The sequence below is a fragment of the Myotis brandtii genome, unplaced genomic scaffold (assembly GCF_000412655.1).
Source record: "Myotis brandtii unplaced genomic scaffold, ASM41265v1 scaffold643, whole genome shotgun sequence".
NCBI lineage: Eukaryota > Metazoa > Chordata > Mammalia > Chiroptera > Vespertilionidae > Myotis > Myotis brandtii.
In genome coordinates, this window is record NW_005370478.1 from 530603 (window position 1) to 550336 (window position 19734).

The 19734-nt window shown below is 43.5% G+C and overlaps 2 protein-coding genes across 3 annotated transcripts; one reads left to right on the forward strand and one right to left on the reverse strand.

Moving 5' to 3' along the window:
- The first annotated feature begins 2244 nt into the window (after positions 1-2244).
- Positions 2245-5804, forward strand: OAZ3 (ornithine decarboxylase antizyme 3). The gene is given in 5 exon segments (NM_001290531.1): positions 2245-2473; positions 2767-2903; positions 3835-4010; positions 4495-4580; positions 5557-5804. Coding segments are annotated over 5 exon segments (705 nt in total). The 5' UTR covers positions 2245-2309; the 3' UTR covers positions 5700-5804.
- Positions 5805-7601: 1797 nt separating this feature from the next.
- TDRKH (tudor and KH domain containing) lies at positions 7602-14957 on the reverse strand. 2 transcript variants are annotated; one of them, XM_005880622.2, is made up of 13 exons: positions 14807-14957; positions 14005-14111; positions 13236-13425; positions 11927-12066; positions 11494-11815; positions 10510-10670; positions 10153-10325; positions 9850-9914; positions 9421-9572; positions 9119-9220; positions 8769-8865; positions 8493-8582; positions 8229-8309 (listed from the first exon to the last, which is right to left on the reverse strand). In XM_005880622.2, exons 1-12 carry the CDS (start codon positions 14928-14930, stop codon positions 8530-8532), a joined length of 1686 nt encoding a protein of 561 aa, XP_005880684.1. In that variant the 5' UTR covers positions 14931-14957; the 3' UTR covers positions 8229-8309; positions 8493-8529. The 2 variants fall into 2 exon arrangements, with proteins under 2 accessions (XP_014384165.1, XP_005880684.1); XM_014528679.1 differs by lacking the exon at positions 8493-8582 and having other exon boundaries at positions 7602-8309.
- Positions 14958-19734: the final 4777 nt, after the last annotated feature.

The window sequence follows — 19734 nt, forward strand, 5'->3', positions numbered from 1 at the left end:
GGGGGCGGTCTCGGCTTCCGGCGTAGTCGCAGCCCTAGACCAGAGAACTGAGCCGACGCTCCCCGACTGAGCGTCCCCCTCACGCCCTTCTCCCCGTTCCTCTTCGGGGGACGGACGCCCACTCTGCCGCCATAGGAAGACCCTCTCCCCCTGGTGTCGGTGTGGCCTTAAGTCATGCCAACCTGACAGTCTAGGAAACGACACGGAGGGGTCCCTTCTCCTTACTCGGCAGCTACCTGAAGGTGGTGAAAGGATGGATCTGTCTGGAAAACTATACCAGCCCAGGAGCTCTTAATCTTTACAACGGCAGTATTTAAGCTAATATTTAAAGAATTCTCAATCACTAGGGAGATAAGCCTGAGAAAAACTAAACATGACCAGGCCCAGACAGCTCTCTCTATGGAGGGTCGCAGTGCTGGAGAGAAGACCAGATAAATGAAGTGAGTGGGGTCTGCTCGGCAGAGGAGATTATGGGAAGACGCCTATGCTTCTTCCCTTCCTGCGTCACCAGGTTTCTTCCGTCTCCTTTGCCGACTTCTCCTTTCTCCCTTCTTAGGGTGGACACTCTTCTCAATACACACACTCCTGACATCTCATGCAGTCTCAGGGCTTAGAGTACTGTGAATGTGCAGTGACTTCCAAATTCCTGTCTCCATCCTAGACTTCTAAGCTCCAGCCTTGAATATCCAACTGCTTATTTATCATCTCCCCCTTACGTGTCTAAGGGACCATGCGAAGTTAACAAGCTCCAAACTAAACCCATCTCTAGCCTCCTGCCCAAACTCCCTCACCTGGAGCCTTCCCATCTCAGTTGATGGAAACTCCATTCTTTCAGTTCTGGGACCCAGCTTCTTCCTCTCATACCCCAGAAAATCCTGTGGGTTCGTTCTAGTTACAAAATCCGACCACTTCCCACCACCTCTGATCCTTCTCAATTACTGCATTGGTCTCCTGACAAATCTCCCTTCAATGCTCTGCAGTTACATCAGAATGTAAGACAGATCATGTCACTCTTCCAGCCAAAACTCTGAAATTACTTCCCCCTTCACTCAGAGTGAAAAAGCCCAGGCGATGGTCTGATAGCTCTCTGACCTCATCTCCCTCTGTTCTCCCGTCAGCTTACACGGCTCTACTCACAGTAGGCTCCTTGCTATTTCTTGAAAACACTAAGGCACAGGGTTTTTTGCACTGTTGTTGTGTAGGCATGGAATGCTCTTACCTCCAATGTTGGCTTGGCTAACTCCCTCACCTCCTTCACATCTTTGATTAAATGTCACCTTTCCGATGAGGCCCACTTGCGTCACCCTATTTATTACTGCAGCCTGTCCCACCCCCTTCAAACTCCTGACCCTCCTTTATCCTGCTCTATTTTTTCTTCATTGCATATTATCTTCTAACATATTAAAGGACTTTCTTATGCTTATTACTGTTTGTTCTCTGTGTTAGAAGTTATGTTCCATGGGTCAGGGATCTTTATTTACTGATATATCCCAGGCACCTAAAATAGTGTCTGGTTCATAGAAGGCCCTCAAATATTTGTTGAATAGATGAGTGAGGTCTCAAACTGATGGCCCCAGAACTTAATTTTACTCACAATGTTGCTTTAAAATAAGTTTTGAGTTAGTAGTATTTTTTTAAAAATTAAATTTACCACAAAAATCTGTCCAGTTTCTGTTGAAAAATCATACAATCTGGTACCACGGAGTCTGCATTTCTGCATGGCAATGGGAGGGATGGAGTGGAGTTGTGTTGGCTTCTGAGAGACAGGGTGTGAGCTTTCCATTTTGCTACAGCCTCACCCAGAAGCTCCACTAATTCCCTTTAGCTGTCCAGAGCCCTAGAGACAGTTAGTTTGCAATTCCTACAAGGCAATTAGAAAGTTCAAAAATGTGTAGCACCCCTGGGTTGTTAAAGGTAGGGATAATAATGAAAATATTGAATTGATAGAAACCAACCAATCAGGTCAGACCCTGGATAAGGATCTTGGGAGCTTCTTGCAGTGTCAGACACTAACCCTTTAGTTGCTGAATTTTAGGGGAAGTGGTATGTGTGTCGGGAGGGGGCAGGTTGGGGGGCACAACACATGCCGAGGCAGGGCTGTTTACCACTGGTCCAGTTGTGAAGTGCACACTTGGCTAAAGGGAAAGGGTGGGGTAGGGGAGCAGCAGGAAGAGTCCTGAAGTGACATAAGGGCTGACTCCTTGTGCATGTCATAGTGCCCATCAGGTCACAATGGTGCCAGACTGCCTAAATCTTTGTCACCCATCTCTGAACCTCACTTTGCCACAGGGAGGCACTGAACCGAGAAACTGCCTTGTAACAGGTGGCGCCCCTCTGTCTACTCCCTTTCTTATATCAAGAGGGGAAAAACACGGAACTACTACTACCCAATCTGGTCACCATACGCCTATTACTTCTACTGTTACAAATACCGGATCACCCTCCGGGAGAAGATGCTGCCTTGGGCTAAAAGGTACTTGTTTTCATCTCTACTTGTAATAGTTTATGTAAATGGTAAGGAAAAATAAAAGAATTTGGAAGAACTTTCCAAGTGGCAAGAGATGATAATAGCAAAATAGGGTGGAAGGCTGCCATGGAACTTTAGAATTTTTCCAACTGGGTTGACCTGGGAAAATGGAAATAGGCTCGTCTAGGGAAGATACAGAAGACAGTGCCAGAGCCTGGTCCTGTGTTCCTGGAAGTTAGGACCCTCTCCCCACCTCAGACTAAGAGGTAAACTAATTTGGGTCTCTTTTTCCCAACCAGCATCACTTGTAAGGAACAGGAGGACTTGACACTCCGGCCCCGTTCCTGCCTTCAGTGCTCCTGATTCCCCAGTAGGCCTCCAGATGGGCAGAAGCACCAAGCAGAGTGACCATGATCAGCTTAAAGAACTGTACTCGGTAAGCAGAGTGTGAGCTGGTGCTGTGAGTTGGTGTCAGGCAGCCCCATGCCTACTGTAATGATACCTTGCAGAGAAGGAACATTAGAAAGAGCAAGATGAGACCTCAAAGCTCATGTGTAAAAACTACTTGCTTTATAGACAATGATTCTGCCTAGAGATCTTCAGGTGGTAGTGAAAAGCAGGATGGGAAGAGTAGGTGGGAACCAAGAGCAGAATGTATTGAGACTTGCAGGACATAAGGCTGTTCAGATGCTTACTTGGACTAGAACCCAGAACTCCTGCACTTGCCCTTATATCATTTTGCAATAACATGCTTGTGTGTGACGTTTGCATTTTAGATGAGAAATGGGAGACATTACAGAAAACCCATATGATGGGGAAAAGTGGAAGAGTATTATCAGCGAGACAGTAAACAAATGAGACAGCTTTGTTGCTGGTGTGTCTCAGTGGTTGAGCACTGACCTATGAACCAGGATGGTCACGGTTCTATTCCAGCCAGGGCACATGTTTGGGTTGTGGCTCGATTCCCAGTAGGGGATGTGCAGGAGGCAGCCGATCAGTGATTCTCTCTCATTATTGATGTTTCTCTCTCTCCCTTCCTCTCTGAAATCAATTAAAAATATTAAAAAAATAAGCTCTCTGATGAGGGATAGTACATCCTGAGGTGAGGTTAGCAGGCAGTAATCCTGCATTGAATCTGGATTTCAGACGTTTGGTATCCAGGAGAACTCCATGACAGGGATGGAGTTAGGTCCTAGGTCTAAGAGATCTATATTGTCGAATAAGACATTGGCTCCAACTCTCCCAGGCTCTCCATCAGCCCCTTCCTTGCTTCCTCAGACACCCAAATCGGCCCGAGACCTGATATGTGAGGACTAGAAGCACACAAAAGCAGGGGACTATTAATCTCATTTGTATTCCTTTTCCAGGCTGGGAATTTGACAGTGCTGGCTACTGATGCCCTGCTCCACCAGGACCCAGTGCAGTTAGATTTCCATTTCCGCCTCACCCCCCAGACCTCTGTCCATTGGCACGGCCTTCTCTGTGACCGTCAGCTTTTCCTGGATATCCCATATCGGGCCTTGGATCAAGGCAACCAGAAAAGGTGACTGAGCCTGGATGGTAGAGTGGGGAGGGATGGGGGTTAGGGTTTCACTATTTGATCATGTCATCATCAGGTACTGGGTATACTAGCCAGTGAGGGCTGATTCAGGAGCTGAATACTTTCAAACCAATGAAATGGCATGCAGACAGGCCTGTGACCAGCCTGGATCTGGAGTTCAAGGGATAACAACCCATGGGAGGTTGCTGGATTCAGAGTGAGAAACACAGAAGGGAGAATCCCTTCTGTGTTTGAATAGGATGTGCTTTCCAGCTGTTGACTATAGTCGCTTCTCCCCAGACTCCATCCATGGCATGGATTCAGTCTCATACTGTACAATCCCTTGGCTTAGGAGAAAAAGCTATCAAAACTAGTTTAGCAACTTTCATTTCTTGGCTTGGGTTAGCAAAAACTGACCAATGAGATTTCTTTTGGGTTCTGAGTTCGCTAAACATTTCCATTAACCATGTTTCTCCCTGGCTCCTAGTTTGACTGCAACACTGGAGTATGTGGAGGAGAAGACCAATGTGGATTCCGTGTTTGTAAACTTCCAAAACGACCGGAATGACAGAGGTGGGAATCTGCTCTGTCCTTGGCCCTTGGTGCTGAAGCAGCTAACAGTGACTTTTTCTTTTTAAGAGACCCTCTTTACCCAACTCTTTAAAAAGGCAATGCTCCAGCATTTCAGTCCCCCCCCCCCCACCACCGCTAAGGAAATGAAGGTATTTAGCATTCTGTTCAAGTTACAGGTCTATTAGGAAGTCCCTGCAGGTAGATCTCAGAAGCCAGACTAAAGGACCACTGGTGAAATTAGACAAAATCCATTCAAGGGATGTGGCCGGTAGGACAGAAAGGATATTAAATGTATTAAGCACCAACAGTATGAAAGGGTTGGGCATAAGGCCAGAATAGGAATATAACCAGATGCTTGGAGCACATGTTACAGAAACCACAACCTCTTCCCTCAAGGACTTCATACTCTGTTGTATTTAAGACAAAGGATGGTCAAGAGTTTATAATACCATCATTGTATTAGGCACTTCATAAACATCTTGTTTAATCTTTTTTTTCCCCTATGGGAATTTACTCTTTATTTTATTGAGTTTAGAGAGAGAGAAGGGAGAGGGAGAGAGGAGAAACATAACTGGTTGCCCCCACACATACACCAACTGGGGATCAGGCCTGCAACCAGGGTATTGCCCTGACTGGAAACTGAACCCGTGACCTTTCAGTACATAGGACAACACTCCAACCAACTGAGCCACACAGACTAGGGCCATCTTATTTAATCTTAAATTCTGTGAAGAAAGTTCTATAGTCCTCATTTTACGAATGAGAAAAAAAGTTCAGAAGGGTTAATTCGTAAAATGTCACAAAGTAAATGTTAAAGCCAGGGTTAGAGCTTAAGTCTGTTTGAGTCCAAAGCACATCATCCTAATACCTGCACTACACACCCTCCCCACATCCATTCCTTAGTGGAAAACAACGGAAATCTGGGGGAACAGTGGTATTGAATTTGAGTTTTCTAATTTGTTCTCTCTTTTCACAGGTGCCCTGCTTCGGGCCTTCAGCTACATGGGCTTTGAGCTGGTCAGACCAGGTCACCCTGCCCTCCCTCCCTGGGACAATACCATCTTTATGGTGTATCCCCTTGAAAGGGATCTGGGCCACCTGCCCAGTGAGCCTCCCTGAACATGCTTATTCATACTCTGTGAGGGGCTGGAGGCCTTGATAAGTGGGACCAGGATGTGATTCTGGACACCTCCTTGTATCCTAGGAATAAAGGGTAGTGCAATCCTCCAGTGCTCACTGTTTCTTGGGGGAAAGTTGGGGTTGACTGGAGTGGAACATGGGCCTTACAGAGCTGAATGAATTCACTGTAGGAGAAACATTCAATGACTGAAAAGATCAGACGGAGCTGAACAGAGAGGAAAGGGACACAAGGATTTTAGGTTCCTTTTGCCTTCCCCTCACCCCAAAGCCATTTCCCCATTTATTCTAACCATTTACTGAACAGCTGTCAAGAGCAAGAACCAAGCCTTATTGGGAGATTTTCATTCATATATTTCAGTTCAAATTGGAGACAAGTGCTAATTCCTTCTCTTTGGATGTAGAGATGAGAGGAGGCACATGGGTCCCATGACTTTGACTCAGGGGATTGCAACAGACAAAGTAAGAAATAGGAAGCACGGGCATTCCGGATAGCAGGAAAAGTACAGGCTCGTGTTGGAAAACTAAGGAACACATCGGAATGGGAAGTAAACTGACAAGACTTAAAGGCCACTTAAAGGAACAAACTTTTACACACAGCAGCAAACTGCAGCTAGGAACGAGACACTACTTATTTTCCACAGCAAGAAGTTCTATGAATGATTTATGTTAGGGGTCCGCTCTACTTAACAGTGCAGACTGAGGAGCTGAGGAAACTAGGGACTAAGTGACCTCATGACCTTGTAGAGTGGCTCCAATTCCAGGGCTAAGCCAAGGTCTGAAAGGTCAGTGGTATCCCTGCGTTGAATTTTCTAAAACTACTCATCAGAGGTGCTCCTTCACAGGAGTGCCTCTGCTAAGTGGCACTGAGATGTTTAAAAAAATATTTTTATTGACTTCAGAGAGGAAGGAAGAGGGAGAGATAGATACATCAATGATGAGAATCAAGGATTGGCTGTGTCCTGCACGCCCCCCTATTGGGAATCGAGCCCACAACCTGGGTATGTGCCCTGGACTGGGAATTGAACTCAGGACCTTTACAGTCTGCAGGCCAACGTTCTGTCCATTGAACCAAACTGACCAGGGCAAGCACTGAGATTTTTGAGAAAATTTTTGAAAATTGTGGCTATGGGAAAATAGAATTGCCATGTAATATATGGGTAGACCTCACTCACTAATTCCTAGATTTTAAATTTTTTTCATAGGGAAAGAGGAGGAGAGAGGGATAGAGAGATGGAAACATTGATTAGAGAGAGACATTGGTCAGCTGCCTCCTACAGACCCTCTACTGGGGATTGAGCCCATAACCCAGGCATGTGCCCTGACCAGGAATCAAACCGGGACCTCTTGGTTCATGGATCGATACTCAACCACTGAGCCACACTGAGCGGGCACTAATTCCTAGATTCAAAAAAACCTGCACAAGACATCCTTATGTGCTATTTCAAGTTTTCAGTTTACTCTGCTGATCCTTAAAAAAAAAAAGTTAATTTGCCATTATTCTACCACCCACACTACATTGATAATATTTACTTCAAGTACCTTCCCAGTTCTCATTGGATCCTGACAATACTCAGAGGAGAGAGGTTGTAGGGAAACAGGCTCCCTAGAGTCCAGAGATTTATTTCTAGAACCCAGGCTTCTAGAATCATAATCCAGGCTTTTTATTTCCAATACTTTAGGTGGGGTCTTTTTTACACAGTCCAAACCTAAGTTGGTTCTGGTAACTTTAGGGAAAGAATAAGATCTATACATGGAGGAACACTTGTTATAGATGGACCCCTCTATGTGAGGTGTTCATAATTTTCACCAGACTTAGGTTCAGAAGAGATACCCAAAGACCTGCTTCCACCTTGTGATTCAACCAGCATTTAGTTTTAGATCATTTTTTGATAACTTTATTCAGCAAAGAACCCCCTCCCCCAAAAAACGCTTTGAAAAACTATACATGTTTTCTTTCTCTCTCTCTTTGGGTATGTGCATACACAAATATATAGTAGATACTATACTAGCAATTTAGAATATTTCCTGAGCTGCCTCTCTTCTTGCTTATATTTTAACCAAAATGTACAGGAAAACAGAGTACTGTTTTTAAAAAACCTGTCTCCAATAAATTCAGCAGTTGAGGCTGGGAGGCAGCATTCTTTTCCCAGTTCATGAGGATTTTTAATATAAATATGCTGATTTTTTTCCCTTTGCCTCCTGACTGAACTGCAGTCTTTGAGTTAGTTCATCATTAAAAAACTTCCCTTAACCAGAGTCAGAACTATGCAGAATCATCACCTCCAATGACCAAACCCTGACTACTTCCCAGCCTCAAAAAGGACTAGCAGGAGTGTGCATTCTGACTGGTGGAGGGAACAGTCAGATGTTGAACAGCCTGGACATAATGCAGCAGTATTCAAACACTGGAAGGGTCGGGGTGGGGTGGAGAGTGGAGTAGGAACATACATTTGTCTCCTGCCCTACATTCTTTCTGGTCGTCCCAAGGAAGGAAGAAAACGCATTTGGTCCACAGCAAGTCAGACTGTGTATTAATAAAGGACTGCACAGAGATCTTTATCATAGGCTCCTCTCTCCAGGTACCAAATCCTGCCAAAAACACAAAGACACAAAAAGCTTGAAAGGACTCAATCTGAGAGCATGTTAAGCTACAGGAAAGCAGCTGCAGAGAAGCAGTGTTTAGATAGGCTGTGGGGAAGAGACTAAGCAAGGCCCCTGTTGTCACCCTCGTTACTTTTCCTGTTGCTACGGATAGATGATAGCTCCACTCACAAAGCAAAGCAGATGGCCGAGGCAGCTGAAGCAGACTTCAGATTAAGTAGTCCTCTTCAGGGTTATCATCACCAGACACAGAGGCAGCCTCTACACAGCAGGGATGAGGAGAAAGTTAGACACTGCCCTAATGTAGCAGGCATCGCCACTGAGGCTCAGGCATGCTCAATGACCACCTTGGTTAAGGGCCAAGCCTTACAAGCTCCCTAGTTTGGAGAGACTGACTGAGAAGTGGTAGCTTCCAAAGACGCTCTAGGGAGTAAATGCTGCTTGTACCTGATAAGCTGAGGCAGGAGAGGGTGTTTGCCATCTCTCCAGGGCTCTTCTTACTCTCAGTGAACATGCTGCTGAGAGAGGCAGCTGCTTCTGTGGCCTGAGAGATGAAAACAAGAGGAAAAGGAAGACTATGTGAGCTGGTGGGAAAGGAGCGGCCACTCTCACTCTGCTCACAGGATCTGGTTCAGGCAGTTGAGCTTGGTAGCTGAGAGGGACACAGTGCCCCCTCCGATAACCTAGGAAAGCACTCTACAAAATGTCATGCATGACTAGAAGCCCTCATGTTTCGCAAGGCACGAGCTTTGCCCCAAAGCAGCACCCTCAATGACTGCAATAGTTCACTCACTCACCGCACTGTGCAACATGCCTGGGACAGTTCCGTTTTCCTCCATGTCTTCAGGAAGCTCAACTGCATATCCTTTACGAACTAATTCTAATCCAATATCAAGTTTCTGAGAAGAAAAACGAAAAGGGAATCATGTTCTCTCTGTAAGGAAGGGCACATCTGAAGAAACAGCAGAAGAGCTAAGATTGATACTTGCAGGATCTTACAAAGTAGGAGTAACATCAGATAGGTTTTCTGGGACAGAAAAAGTAAATGAATCTATAAATATACTAAAGCTAGTGAGCAATGCGTGAACCCCAATCTTACCTTCCCATTGCTAGTATCATATAAGTAGATCTTGGGCCAAGTTGAGGCCCCAGTCTGGACATAGCTAGAGATCTTGGCCACCAAGGGCTTCCAGTCAGCACAGTGAGTAAGTCTGTCAAACTCATCCAAAGCTTCCTCTTCCCACTGTTCACCTGATAAAAGATTGTAGGGAGAGCCCAAGAAGGGGTCAGTGCTGACATGGGGAGGATTATACCCTGGAGGGAAACTGAAACTACCTCTTTCTACTCTGGAAGGCACTTATGTCTGACTGCCAGGCCAGTTTCTAGCTGTTGCTTTCTAGTGCTGGTGAGGAAAAGACACCTGAGCCCCTTTAACTAAAAAAGCCTTGGAACGTGAGGACTCCTCCCATGTGTTGTATCAAAGTTATTCTATTTGGAGGCAAGGTCAGTAAGTGTTGTGACAATTTACCTGCGGGGGCGATCTGCGCCAGACTACACTCAATTGCTTGAAATGGAAGGCTTAGGAAGTCACTCCTAAAGTGAAAGAAATTGAAATTAGACTCCTGGTGCCAGAGGGCCTGCTTACATTCCTTGCTTCTGACCAACCCAGCAGGAGAAGATAATCTTCTGTTCTATGTAAATAGGTTCTCCCAAATCCCCCCCCCCCCCCCCAAAAAAAAATGAGTGCCAACTGCTAGCTCACCACCCTGTGGCTAGGGTTGAGTCAACAGTTGGCACTCCAGCCGGATTCTACTCTGGCCTCCACACTGACCTGAGTGCCCTGAGGTCCCTCACTGGGCAATCTCCATTATCTCCAAAGTCAACAAAGTAGAGGTCCAGGTTCCCATTCTCCAAGGTGCCAAGGACCCGGGCTCGATACCAGGAACCATTTGTAGATAAAGGAGCTGCTACAATGTCTCCTACATGCACAGTTAAGTCGTCAGGCTATACATGGGGATAGGAGTCAGGAGGGGTTAGAGTTAGGAAGGGGTAGGCTTAAAAATAAACAGACAGTGTCAGAAGGAAAAAAAGAACAAGTAGTTGCTCTACAGGAAAAGGAAAAAAATATACCACAAAAAGATATGCCCTTTTTTTCATCAGACCGAGCCCTGTCCCTTTGGCAACTCACCAGACTATTCCCATAGTGCTGGGTCATCTCATTGACAAGCTTATCCAATTGCAGGCTTCGGGAGCCAATGATCTGGATCCAGAAATGATTAGGATGTTCAGAAGCAGAGACGTAGACTTCTAGGAACTCATCAGCATGGAAACTGAAGTCAGGACTGGGGACTAAACACAGGGATAAGCAAGTTAAGCTGCAGAATCATCACCATCTAATATGGCAATCATATCAGAATCACCTCTGGTTGGAATGACTAGACTGCATCAGGGGGTACAAATACCAAGTGGCTATTACCATTTTAGAAGTGGCTGGAGGGACAACTGGATGAATCATACAAGAACATCCTGAAGAGAGGTCTAAGCTATGTTTTGTACTTCCTACATAACTGAGTAATAAGAGAGTTTACATTCTTACTCATCAGCTATGTATTCAAATTAGTCACCAATTATAGTGACGGTAAATCCTCCATATGCTAGCTGCAGCATGGACCAGTGAAAAGATACATGGACAGATAGGGGCTTGTCCAGATCCCATTCCTCCACTGACTCACTATGTGACCCTGGACAAATTTGAACTTCTCAGGGGCCCTAGTTTCCCCTGCTCATCCTATACCTATGGATAAAAGACAAAGCTGACAGCCTTTTAATTCTTCTTGAATGGTGATGATTTTTAAAAATAATGAGACAGGCAAGAAAAATCATGCTGTTTTACTTAATAAGTATGTTTGGTGAAAGAATATCATGTAAATTCATTACTTGATATATTACAGACTAGTTTCCTATGAACTAGAATATTTCTACAGTGTTCTCCACATTAGCTGGTTTATATTCAGAAAAATATTATCTTTAGTACTAATCCAAGTAAAATAGTACCAGAAAGACATATCTGTGATGAAAACTTCTAAGTGTAGTAAAAAATACTTCCTATTTTGGGTTATCTAAGCTAGTATTTCTATTTTCCATGTAACTATGGGTTCCCTCTGTTACATACTTTCAAACATGGACATCTCTGGGCTGGTCTGGGCTCCAGACTTCTGAAAGCCGTCACCATTAGGTTTCTCCCAGGAACCTTCTTCTGGCCCCGCAACAGCCATGTCACCACCTCCTTTGCAGGGAGGATCTGCCAGCGGAGAAGGCTGCTCCATGCCAGTACTAGTGTTTCTCCATAAGGCTGGCTCTCCAGCTGCACCTGGCTCTGTCACTTCCTCTCTTCTTACACTGATTGGCTGCTTGCGTGGGACTCTGGTTTCTGCAGAATGAGTGATTCTCTTCCGAAGTTCTTCATCTTCTGAAACTTTCTCTAGTATCAAATGCTGTGAAAATCAGAAAAGAGATGATAGCTATGTGGCCAGATATTTTGACCCAGGATGGAATGAAGGGCTCTTCTCATTCTTAGAGATGATCCAAGTCTATCAGCTACTTGCCTTGGCTGCTGTCACTTCCTTCTGTGTTCCTGAGATCTTTATAAGCCTTGATAGTAGTAATGTCCCCTCTGATTCTTTGTCACAGGTAATTTTGGCTCCAGAGGCCTTACAGATAGAACGAATCGTCTCACCACCTCTCCCTACATTGAACAATACATAAAATCCTGTCCTTACATTCTGGCCAACATTAACTGCTAGAGAAATCACTATTTTGTATATACTAGAAGAGAGTCAGTGCCCATTTTCAAATTGAACAGAATGCAAAATATTGAATGGAAAGCAGGAGCTACTAAAATCCCTACTGTAAGAAGGATAGTTCCGGATATATGCTCTATCCATTTTCTTTAAACTATAACATTGGCTAGGTTAACTTCTTCATGTCATTTCCATTTTCTGACCACTCAGCATACTTTACATCCCCACTTCATTAGAAGAGATCATACAAGGTGTATGAAACATTGGACCAAGGAAAGGACATTTCTCTGCCTCTAACAGCAGCATAAGCAATGCTCTAGACTAGAGGAAAGCATGACAGGTGCTCTACAGAGCATTATCTACAATGATTTGGGATTATATAAGCATCCTCAGCTTCCCTTTAAAAATCCATTATTATGCCCTGGCCAGTGTTCTCAGGGGTTAAGAGCCCATGCACCGAAGGGTTGTGGGTTCCATTCCCGGTCAAGGCCACATACCTGCAATGCAGGTTCCATCCCCAGCCCCTGTCGGGGTGTGTTCTTAAGCAACCAATCAATGTATCTCACATCGAAGTTTCTCTCTCTCTCCTTCCCTTCCTTTCACTCTCTCTAAAAATCAATGGAAAAAATATCCTTCTTGCCCTAACTGGTTTGGCTTAGTGGACAGAGTGTTGGCCTGTGGACTGAAGGGTTCCGGGTTCGATTCCCGTCAGGGGTACATGCCCGGATTGCGTGCTTGGTCCCCAGTGGGGGGCATGCAGGAGGCAGCCACTCAATGATTCTCTCTCACCCTTCCTCTCTGAGTAACAATATACTTTTAAAAAATATCCTCCTCGGTGAGGATTAGCAACAACAAAAATCTATTATGAGGTAAGTAACATTACCTGAACCCTTTTGGAACATATTTGTAAAGTTCAGATCATACAACTTCTTGAGATGATGGGTTTTGCTTTGCCAACAGCTCTGTAAAAAAGTAAAGCTCTGATCTCAATGTCCCTTTTTTTTCATCAGCAAGGTGAACGGGAAGTAGGCCAGGAAAAACCCTTGGGCAGATGTGAAAGAAAGGCAAAGGTAAAGAATAAAAGGAAACAGTAGAGGAAGCTGTCCAGTGGTACCTATGATTCTGCCCACAGATCTCTGGGGAACTGAGAGCTGCTCAGACACTGGGGCAGTCTCTGTCAGGATCTGATGGATTGCTGCTTTGGCCTTGCACACCTGAACAGGAAAACCACTGATAAGCAGCACCCGCTCATCGCCTACATCCTCCGTGTCCACATCAATCCGCGCACCTGTCTGTTTCCGCAGCTGCAGAGAAAAGGATACATGGCGACATGCTCTGGAAGAGCTCCCCTTTAGCGAAAGACACCCTAAACCTAACCCGGAGGTAGATGGAACTGGACACAATTATCAGCAAAATCAGGCTGTATAAGCAGTCCTCACTTATAGGTACTTATGGAAGGAGATTAGTGACAAGGGTAACTCCAAATAGCAGTTAATTTAAAACACTTTCTCTTTGTGCTTTGAACCCTCTTTTCTCCTAATTTGATGTGTATTAGAGAATCAAGTATTTTGCTTTCTTGACACACCGCCTGAACAATGGAAGATGGTAAGAAGAACCAGGCAGAAATTCAATATTTAATGTCAATTAATGAGAATTTGAAAAGTAAAAAAGCTAAAATGCAGCCAATCCCCATTTCAAGCTAAATTGTCCATTCTCTAGGGAGAATATTCATTTCTAGAAGGTAAACAGCATATTAGCTAAAAAGTTCCTGTGTTTTTTCTTTTCAAAATATACATAATGTGGGTGGATTTTGTGGGATGAGGGCAGAGAAGGGAAAGTAGAATCAATTTCTGGAAAAGCAGATTGCTGGCTCACACACTTACCTGTTTAATATTGGCTCCTTGCCGGCCAATTATGAACTTCACAGCCTCCTGGGGCACTCGCATCTCTATCTCAATGTCGTCCTCCCCAACAAACGTCAGCCGCTCTTCTGCACAGATCATGGCTCATCAGATCAGACTTAGATTAACACCCAAAGCTACTACCAGCCCTCCCCTGAATCCAGCTGTCAAAGAGATACTGATCCAAGAGATAAACTGAAAATCTCAACCACAATGACAAAGAGAAGTAGCATTTGAGTGGCAATTAGAAGATCCCCAAAGACCAGAAGATGAGTATTATCTCTGGGATACTGTTACAGATGCTAAGTGTTTTGGTAAAGCATTTGGCTCTGCACTCAAAAGCTGTTGGACTTTAGGCAAACTATTTCTCTTGGAGAAAAATGAAGGCTAGATGTTGCCCGAGTAGTCCATTAGGCTCAGAACTTCTCCCGTTTCTACAGAAATAATTTCTCTAGGTCCTCTCTAGGTCCAGCCCTTAGGGAAAATTAAACCCCACAGTTAGCTTTCTCCTAACAATTAAATAGAAGGAACATATAAAAAAGATAAGAGTATGGATATTAAAAGAATCCACTGCAATGTTGATGTTGCCGAAGGGAACAGATCAATAGAATTATAAAATGAATTCATTTCACATTAAGAATATAGAAAAGAAGAAATCAAATAGTTTCAAAGACTCCTCATGTAAGCTAATTACATCCCAACAAATGATCCCCAGTCTAGCAAGGACAGTTAAATTGAACATGGTCTGAACATTTCCATATGTACAGCTGTGTGGTTCACATACCTCTGCTTTCCCTGTATCTGCGGTATAGGATGTAGGCAACCGTTGCACTGGCTGGGATCCCGAGGCCCAGTGCTATTTTCTGAGTAGTGGACAAACTTGTCCAAGAAGTCCGTTCAGTGGACATTTTCTGCTGTAGTCTGACTTATATCCTAAAATAAGCAAATGAGGGAAAAGAAGGAACTTTCATCCAATACCCTTATGATTGGCAGAGACATATGGGAACACATTATATTATTATTATTATTATTATTAAAGAGAATACTACTGCCTACTTTTCTCCATGTTAAGAGCTTGAGCAGACTCAAAATCTGTATCATGTAAAATGTCTCAGGGTATTTTTTAAGTTAGTTAAGGGACACATACATATACAACTAGAGGCACACTTCATCCCTGCATTGCAATTAGAATTATACACTGATCACAGTTTTAAAAGACAAAGGAACAAAAAATTATTAAATATTTAAAAAATTAGATTTTTATTTCAAACTATTTAAAATTTTGTATATGTGCCTGTCTATGCTTCCAAGCCTTTCTTGAAGTAAAACTTTCCAGTGGTTTCCAGTGCTTCGTAAACCGTAGCCATTCAATAAATATTTGGTCAATAATCACTTGTTGAATGGATGAACTTCCTCTACTTCAGCAACTGTTGCCTGCATGTGAACTCATTAATGGCATAAAAGGTTCTTTGTAATCTGATTTCTGCCTACCATTAGATTCTAATCCCAGCTCTACTACAGGCATATGATGTGCTCTCTTGTGTATCCTTGCTCTGACATGTGTCACTTCTGTCTTCCTAGTCTTACTCTTTAGTCCATCTGGTATCCCTGGCAAAATCCTATTCCTTATTTAGGTCTCATCTCTACCACTACCATGTCTTCTGAGGTCTCTAGGGTTTCCCCTAGCTGACATCAGGTGCGTTTCTCCTTAGCTCACACTGCCCTGTAAATGATGCCTCCATGACAGCACTTGTTCACACTGTAGGCAATGGTTTATCTGCTGTCTCTAGACCACTGGTTTCACCAGTGCAGTTCAACCACATGTATTAAGTAGATGTGCTAGATGCTACAGTATATGTATGAAGATGAAACAATATATGTATTTAATAAAATACCACCAGCCACTTTACATACATTATTTTATTCAATCTTCATACAATCCTGTGAAATAGGAAGTAACCCATTTTGCAGAAGAGTACACCTGATTAAAGAGGTCAACTAAACTCTTACCCAGAGTCTGGGTTATTATTTGCATATTTAAAAACTTTTAAAGTTACTTTGGAAGCACTCTCAGCGAAACAGTACCTGGTATCTTTATTTTGGTCAACATACTCAATTCAAAATGAATAAATACTGTTGGAAAACACTATAGGTGGCAAATAAACAACTAAAGACAGTCTCTATTTCCAGATATTACAATCTGTAGAATAAGATACAATGCAGCTTTTAGTAAGATCTGCTTTAAAATGAGCGAGGAAATGTAATTTATGCTACAATTTGCTTTCAGGTAAAAAAATTCAACCCTTATGATATAAAAAAAATGGTTGTATCCTAGTAAGCCTAAAAAAGCACATTCATTAATAAACATTTATTCCTCCTTAGGAATAAAACTTTGGTTCCATATGTGCTTTTCCTGAAAGCCTTTCAGGAGGAGTGACAAGGAACAGAAGACCTAGCACAGAAATCTCATTCTGAGGAGCATATAAACATCACATAAGGAGACTGTAGGTGGATTTCTTACTACTGTCAGTCAGAGGACCCAGTTTTGCATCTGGCCTCAGAGAGCTTTACTGATCAGCAGAAATGAATAAAGGTTGTCAAAAGTTTGACAAATCTATTTTTTTCTAGAAATGTAATCCACTCTCTTGCCCAGACTCATGGCTTGAATAGAAAAAAACAAAACCTCCTTTTATCACCTCAGTGAGGGACTCTGTTCAAGTATCTTGTTATTCCAGGCAATTAGTTACCCAGTAAGTAGACCCAGTATACTATATCATGTTTGTTTGTTTGTTTATTTATTTATTTATTTATTTATTTTTAATCCTCACCTGAGGACATGTTTATTGATTTTCAGAGAGAGAGGGAGAAGCAGAGAGGGAGAGGGAGGGAGGGAGGGAGGGAGGGAGGAAGAGAGACAGAAAGATTGACGGGTTGTCTCTCAGACACTCTGACCATGGATCGAACCCATAACCTAGGTATGTGTCCTGACTGGGAATCAAACCTGCACCTTCTGGTGTATGGGACGATGTTCTGACCAAGTGAGCCTATATCACTTGTAGAGATTGAGTATCAACCCAAAAGATTGTGGCTGCTCCACACGCCCACCCACCTTATAGTGGGTAGGAATAAAAGGGTTGAGTTTTAATGTGGAGTTATTAGTGATATGCGGTTCCTTCCCTAACTGGATAAATATCAGTTTCTCTCTCCCCCGCCCCCTAAGTAGGCTGCAAATAAAACCTTTCAACATTTCTGTGAAAGTTTGGGTGGTATCATGTAAACATCTTTTTATATACCAAAGGAAAGGAAACAAGCTTGGTTTCATAAAGCAGATTTCTTTTTTGCTTAATTCTTGAGCCAAAAGAACTACCATTTTCCTATATGAAGATATGGTTTATTCTGGGTGTCTAGGAAAGATTTCACTTCTTTCATCTACTGGCTACTTTGTGTATTTCCTCATATGGTCTCTAAAATACAAAGCTTGTCTTCACTATTAATGTGCACCAGTTAATTAATAGTTGTGGGCTGAGCATGCTCAGGACACAAGAAGGAATAACTGTTGCCCTGAAATGGTCTAGTAGGAAAGATCAATACCAAACCAACTAATTACATGGCAATGCAAACACAATATAAATTTCTGGTTAATGCAACAGCTGGGAAGAGCTAGAATTTAAATGGTTTATTTCTTAGATGGTACACAGGTGAAAAACCACCCTGCTAAAATGCAAATCATTTATCTTCTGCATTGATAGCAATAAATATATAGTATTCAATGTGTGCGTGGCCTTGGGGATACAACAGCTCAAACAAACTTAGTAGCTGCCTTCAAGAAGCTTCCTATCAGGTAGGGAAGGTCTTATTTTGATAGACAGCAGTTTGCAGGTGTCAAACGTTTGGGGAAACTGAAACAAATCCAGTTTGTGAACAAGATCAGTAATAACTTGATCCCAACTCTAATGCTGTCTGCCTTTAACAACACCTTTCTGGCCATAATTCATGCTTATGGGACAAAGAAATCATAGAATTTTAGAACTGGAAGGGACCACAGAAATTACCTAATTCCACTAATAATGTTGCAAGTGGGGAAACTGAGGCCCAGGGAGATAAAGAAATTTCCCTAAGGATACACAGCTAATGAGTCATTTCCACACAATGAGGTTTGAAGACCAGTCACGAATGGCACCTCTTTAAAGGAGACTCACAGCATTTTTTTGTTCCAGCTCAGAAACTACCAGGATCAAGGCAAAAGGATACCTGATATTCCTCTGGCTCTGCAACCAAATCCCCTCAGTCCTGGCCCTTATACTATATTGGATTTCACCGCTATGGGCTTCCATAGTATGTACTCCAAACATTCCTTCACAACACATGCATTGCTTGTGATTTCTGACTAATGGCTGTGTCTGTAGTGAGAACGGATTGGAGGCAGCAACAGTGGAGGTAGGGAGACTTAATTCAGAAGCTAGTCCAGGTGTCAAAGATACGGATGGAAAAAAGTAGCTGGATCAGTGAGTTTGAACAGGCAGCATACACAAGACTTAGGAATTGATTATGGAAACGTTGGAGGGTGAGCCAGGCAGCTGGCTACCAGGTTCCCCACTTGAGCACCTGGCAGAGGTAGCATCTAAGATAGAGACTGTAGATAATTTGGTGGTGGAAGGGGTGTGTGGGGTAGGCAGATGGGTATCTGTGACCAGGATACATTCATTGGGTGACTTCTATGTGAACCGAAAGCTAAATTTTACTAACTTCTCTTTGGATATTACAAATGAAGTGTGTGCCAATGGAGTTATCGGCTGATGTCTCAAAGAACGCCTATCGACTTGACTGATCTAGTGTTTTGTTTTTATTTGTTTTACACTTGACCCATTCTTTCACACTGTTGTAAGGTTCGCTTTAGAAGGAAGAAAAGTGGGAAATAATATGACGGAAACGGGGACAACTGTATAGTACCGACTGCCAGCTTGTGTTTCATTTTATTACTTCAAATTGAATGTGGAGCGGAGGCGATCACAAGTTGAGGCCACAAGTCCCAGGGGACGCTGGGTAACGGGAAAAGGAGACGCGGATCACTTCAAGATGCGAAGTGTAGCTCGATGATGGTTTTCATCAGTCAAAGCGAACTCCAAAGCTTCCTGACATGTGTATTAAACAGCTGCTAACAACTATCTGATAGGGTTACGCTGATATCATCATTTCGAAAACCCAGGAGTCAAGTTACGCTGTGAGTTCCATCGGGAAAGGACCTGGTATCTCCTCACAACCAGAACCTGACCGGCACCCAAACCGCGGCGACAGGGTGGTGGAAGAACCCCATCCCATTTCCTCATTCTGGCTGCATTTATTTTTAAATCAGTGAGACACACACACAGAGAAAAAAAAGCCTCAATCCATTTCTGTAAGCTGAGAAGAATCTAAAAAAATTAACGTTGGCAGGGGACTCTTCAGCCAAAACCCATGATACCTGCAGGGAGGAGTAGGGAGGGGAACTGGGAAAACACCCCCCCCCCAATTTATTATTCTGACGACTGCAAATAGTCATTTTATTAGAGATAACGAAAGAAAAAGCAGGGGGAAATAAAAGGCAAACATAAACTGAGAGCGGTTTTCAAAAACAAGCGGTCCGTGGAAGTGTCTGAAGTGGCAAACCCTCTCGCACCGGGTGGGCCCAGAGCATCCCCTTCGGCAGCGGGCGGCGGGGTGGGAGGTAACACC

Coding starts and splice junctions, on each gene's coding strand:
- TDRKH (XM_014528679.1), bottom strand. CDS start 14,930: ATGTCCACTGAACGGACTTCTTGGACAAGTTTGTCCACTACTCAGAAA. Junction 11,816..11,926: donor AGGAAGTGACAGCAGCCAAG/GCAAGTAGCTGA, acceptor TGATTTTCACAG/CATTTGATACTAGAGAAAGT. Junction 8,866..9,118: donor CAGGCATGTTGCACAGTGCG/GTGAGTGAGTGA, acceptor TTCATCTCTCAG/GCCACAGAAGCAGCTGCCTC.